At 64.3% G+C, this 5,118-nt stretch overlaps 1 protein-coding gene across 1 annotated transcript in view; it reads right to left on the bottom strand.

Moving 5' to 3' along the window:
* ANHX (anomalous homeobox) overlaps window positions 1–5,118 on the bottom strand; it is a 12,505-nt gene that overhangs the window by 3,805 nt on the left and 3,582 nt on the right. The window contains exons 3-8 of the mRNA XM_007953282.1: window positions 4,992–5,118; window positions 3,594–3,717; window positions 3,030–3,234; window positions 2,429–2,549; window positions 1,157–1,545; window positions 512–647 (exon numbers count right to left, since the gene is read on the bottom strand). Coding sequence (XP_007951473.1) covers window positions 512–647; window positions 1,157–1,545; window positions 2,429–2,549; window positions 3,030–3,234; window positions 3,594–3,717; window positions 4,992–5,118 — 1,102 coding nt within the window. The remainder of the gene's footprint in view (window positions 1–511; window positions 648–1,156; window positions 1,546–2,428; window positions 2,550–3,029; window positions 3,235–3,593; window positions 3,718–4,991) is intronic.

Raw genomic sequence — 5,118 nt, 5'->3', positions numbered from 1 at the left:
TGGGCAGCTGGTGGTAGTTACTCCCCATGATGAGACTGGCAATCAACTCCATGGTGGGATCTACCACAAGCAGCTGAGTAGCTGCCTTTGGGATGGGGTCGGCTTCCTGTATTTAAGGAGAAGCCTTCGGAATGGTCTCTAGCCTATGGCACGCTTGGACCCTGCATGTAGCCGTTGCTCAGCAGCCTGCCATGCTCTGCCGACCTTGGGACTTACAATGGATCTAAGTTATTGGCCTGCTGTGTGGTTTGGTAACATCGGGACTGTGCCTTTTGACTTGTCAACCCTGGGCTTGGCAGACTCGGCAGCTAACAGCTGTCTGAGTGAAGAAACGCCTCTAGCTTTAGTGGGTCCTAGAGCCTGGCACTTTGAACTTGGACTTAAAATCTCCAAATATGGAGAGAATAAACTCCTGTTCATTAAGGTCGTCCCATTTGTGGTATGTTTCCTGTCAGAGAGGCACTAGCCCATGGAAAACGTCACCCAAACCTCGGGGCTCGGCAGAGACTACCTCTGGGGGACGATGAATTCCTGAAGCGGCAGTGGCGTCTGTGTCACCAGGAAGCTCCCTGCCTGTAGCTTCACGTGCCCATCACTGGTGCGAGGGCCTTCCTCCAGAAGCGGCCCCCTGGGCGGGTGAGTGAAGCCTGTGGGACAGAAATTCCACCACTCAGTCCCAGGACGAAGGAGCAGGGCCCGTGTTGGACAGGAGGCCGGTCACGAGCTGTGTGGGCCAGGCTCTCGGTCTACTGGGGCCTCATGTCCCTCTGTGAGAAAGAAGTGGCCACAACCAGTGAACTCAGCAACCTCCCCCAACTGTCATTCTCTCCCGCCAGACACCAACGCAAGGCTGAAGTTTATGGAGTTCAAAGCCTGCTCCGTTACAGCCGTGACCTCCTCTGGAGTGTGGCCTCCATAACCACAGGTGGGCCCCTGCATCTGCTCATCTGTGAGGCACGTGCCATCCACGTACTCACTGCTTTGTTTCCGGGTTGGTGGATCACGTGGCTGGGTGCCCAGCCCTCTGCCCTTCTCACTGACCTTTCACCCTGAGTCTCACTCAGATGTCACCGAGCTGTGAGGTGCCACCACCCTTCCTGGCCCCTCTCTTTCTCTACTTAAAATGCTGCGAGGGTTCTCTCAGAGCATCTCTCACTCGTAAACACCAGCTTCCACGGGTTTGACCAGACCTGGGCAGACAGACGGAGGCTCTGCAGCCCCCCAAACAAGATGAGGTCCGGGCCAGGCTCGGGTGCGGGGACCAACGCTCTGCCCCGAGCAGACCCACCTGCCATGGCAGCGTCTGGGCCCCGCGCCGTGAACTGCAGCTCCTGGCTGTGGGCGGGATGCCCAGTCTGGAAATAGGTTTCTCTGGAGGACGCCAGTGCGAGTGACATCAGCCACGACCCTGGGGCGGCCGGGGACGGATCCACCACATTGCCACTGGCAGCCAGAGGGCAGAGGCCAGGGCCAGGGCAGACAGGAACGAAGTGGGCAGAGTCACGGTCAGGCACCTCCCGGGACATCTCGCCACCCTGCAGGCACCTGTGGGCACAGCAAACACTCACTCAGTGGACAGAGGCTCCCTCGGCCAGAAACTGGGGAGACATACGGCCAGTTTGGGAATCCGGTCCCATGGGAACCTAGCCACAGATGGCTGTGGGGCCCCAGCACATCACCAGCCACACTTCGTGCCCCTAACCTCCCCGAGGTACACGCTGGCTGCGAGGGCCAGAGGCTGGGCTGGGTTTGCACATGCCGGGCCTTGGGGACACTCAGTAATGTCGTGGCCTGAAAGTGCGTGCTGTCCCAGACCGAGCCCAGCCTTGGGTGAGTCCAGGCACCCCCTGAAGCAACTCCACACGCAGGGCCGGTCACTATGCCCACTTCACAGGTGAGGAAGCTGAGCGCTGGAGGTTACACCCTGCGGGGCGCTCGTTCTGGGCACGAACCAGGCAGCAGGCGTCAGCACGTTACCCAGGAGGGAGGAGCAGAGGTCCGTGCGGCCTCACGGTTACACCGGCCCTGAGGGCAAAGCGCCATCCTCGTCCAGGCAGAGGGCCCACCGCCCAGAACAGCGCCGGCACAGAGCAGGGACCCACCAGGCATCGGCAGGGCTCGGTGACGTTTTGCTCAAGGACAAGCCCTGGAACCGCGCACAGGGACTGTGGGGTGCGCTTCGGGAGCCGGCCGCCCAGGCTTCCCTTCTGCGTCCTCCACTCTCAGTGCTACAGACCAGGCTCCAGGGATCCCACACGGGGTCGGGGGACGCGGCCGCAACTGTCCCTGACGTGACCCCTGGCTGGTACTTCCTTCCCCTCAGCCCCCGGGACCATGCCGTCTCTGCTGTCGGCAGCATTGGCGACGCTGCTCTAAGAGGAGGGAGCTAGACAGGTGAGCTGGTCACCGACCTGTGAGGACACTGTACCTCGGAGCGGCTGGCTCTGAGCGCATCTCATCTCTGTGAAGGTCTGGGCAAGGGGCCAGCGGTGCCCACGGGCCCCGGGAGGCTTCTGGGGCCCACGCAGGCTCCCCTTCCTTGCGGCCTCCTGCCGGCAAAGCACAGTCAGACGGGGGAGGCTCCGCAGCCCCCCGACTCCACGGTGTCCTTCCCTCAGCTCTGGCTGGCCTTCCCAGCAAGTAAGAGTGAACCCCAGCAGCCTTCGCTCCTTGTCCCAACAGTCCACAGAAGGCAGGACGACCCCAACCCCAGTGCTTCGCAGGCCCCCAGATTTACCCGCCAACCCCTTCCCTGCAGCCACAAGATGCCGTCCACAGTGGTTCCTCCCGGGCCATACGGCACGCTCTCAGTGCCCACCGGTGGCTAACCCCGCCATCTGTGACCTGCACAGACAGCCCTGAACCCAACCCTAGCCTTGGCCACCACACTCCCTGATGAGAAGCCACCAGCTACGGCCTGATGGGCCGCTCTCCCCGCTGGGTGGACCCCAACCCTGCCGAGGGGCCGGCCCCTCCTGACCACGGTGGGGACTGGGGCACATGCATTCCGCCCCAAGGCGGTCACTCACCTGGCCCCCGAGGCCTGTCCACACGCTGAGGGTCAGCACAGGGGTCCACGGAGGGACGAGGGGGCTCCGGACCCTCCCCCTGGGTGCTGGTGGTCGCTGGGGCAGGCCCGGCACCCCGGAGACGCGCTCTTCGCTTCCGACGGTAGTTGGCAAACCAGTTGTACACCTGCTCGGCTGACAGGCTTGTCTCCGACGACAAGGTGTCCTGAAGGGGACAGCAGGGCCCCACGCCAGCTTGCCCACGCGAGGCACAGAGGCGGCCCCCACCGTCCTCACCCCAGTGCCCGCCTGTCTCCCCAGGGCCTGCCTGGGCGTGGGGTCTGGCTACAGGCGAATCCGCCGAGTTTTTGCTCTGGACAGTGGCCGGGGGACACAGCCCCTGATGGAGACCAAGCTTTGTCCTCCTGCCAAGCCCACGTGATGGGTGACGGGGGGCCCTGCATGAGAGGCCAGCTCCACGGTGGGGGGCCGTGCCCAGGGAGCCCACGAGAACTCCCTCCCAGGCGAGCCCGAGGCGAGTGGGGGCCCTCAGGGCTGCTGGGGGCCGCAGGGGCTCCCCCTTACCCGCTGGGCCTTGCTGGGGTATGTGCCCACGCTGGAGGCGAAGTCGTGCAGCTTCTGGCGAACGTCCTTGGGGAAGTTCCTGCTTTTGAGGCCCTCAGGACAGAGCGAGGGCGGCGGCGGGTTCCTGGATGAGGGCGGGAGTGGGAGACGTCAGAACGAGACCCCCAGTTCATCCCCTACTAGGGCCCTGCGCTCCGAGGAGGTGACCCCCAGGCCTCTTCCGGGTGCAGTCTCTGTGTCCTCAGTTTGAGGAAGACTAGCTCTCTCCCCAGAGATGAAGTCACGTTATTGTTGTTGTTATGTGCCGTCGAGTTGGACCTGACTCATAGCGACCCCTCCTTGGGTTTCCGAGGCAGTATCACTGTGGAAGTAGATTGTCCAACCTTCCTTCCGAGGAGTGGCTGGTGGGTTTGAACCGCCAGCCTTCTGGTTAGCAGTCAAGTGCCTTAGGCACTGCGCCACTAGAACTCCCGCTAAGAGCTCAAAAACTGCAGGGGGCTTGGCATTCCCCAGCCCCACTGCAAACTCAGGACAAGCCTGGGGCTATCTGACCACCCCTTACCCAAGGTGTGTCCCCAGGCTGGGGGTGTGTCCCCGTGCTCCGGCCTCGTGGCCCTCTCTGACCACCCCTCACTCACAACCCCCCTGGACAACACTCAGGTGTGTCCCCAACCCCACTGCAGACACAGGACAAGAGCCAGGCGCTGTGTGTCCCCAGGCTGGTGGGATGTCCCCGGCCTCCTGCCTGGGGCTCTCTGCCCACCCCTCTCACCCACTCCATGGCCCCCTGGGCAGCACCCACGCTCCTGCTGTGTGTGTGACCCTGTCTGCGCAGGCCCCTGGTCCTGCCCGGACTGCACGGCCTGTCCCCACCCTCCTGCTGACGCAGGGGGCTGCGGGTGTTGTGTCCCAGCTCCGTGCTGGGCGGCTTGCAGGACCAGCTCTGGTCTCTCCGCACGGCCCACGCACCCCGCACCGCAGCACCCCCACTGGCGGATGGACGCTACGCATCACCTTCCCTCTGCCTGGCTGGCTCCTGCCCACCGCAGCTGGGGCCTCCCTCCAGGGCCCCCGTGGCCGGCACTGACCCCCCACCACCGAGCAGCCCTCCGGGGCACCCCAGTCCACCCTCGTCCAGGGAGGCCTGGGCAATGGTCCAAGGAGGAGGGTGAGGTCAGGGGCTCGGCCCCGGCCCCCCCGTGACCAGCCTCCACGTAGCCCTGCACGCTGCTCCCTCCTACCCTGCACGCAGGGGTGATGCCCCGCCAGGGCCAGCACAGCCTGCCACCCTCAGGTCAGCCGGACAGCTCCCAGCCGCACCTGGAGCGCTTGCTCCCCTCCACCGTGGCCCCACCGTGACCCCTGGCGCGCTCCCTGGGCCCGCAAGAACAAGCGTACCTCTTCCTGCATCGAAACTTCTGCACGGGGGTGAGCGTGGCTGCGCCCAGCCTCCTCATGGCCAGCTGGTACTGGATGTCGTTCCAGAGCTCCGTCAGCTCCCAGCTGCCTCCCGGCACCCGGCAAC

This window comes from Orycteropus afer, unplaced genomic scaffold (assembly GCF_000298275.1).
Source record: "Orycteropus afer afer isolate SDZICR_OR568_19922 unplaced genomic scaffold, OryAfe1.0 scaffold00384, whole genome shotgun sequence".
NCBI classification, from domain to species: domain Eukaryota; kingdom Metazoa; phylum Chordata; class Mammalia; order Tubulidentata; family Orycteropodidae; genus Orycteropus; species Orycteropus afer.
The sequence above is the reverse complement of the archived record's forward strand: the minus strand, read 5'-3'. Positions and strand labels throughout refer to the sequence as shown.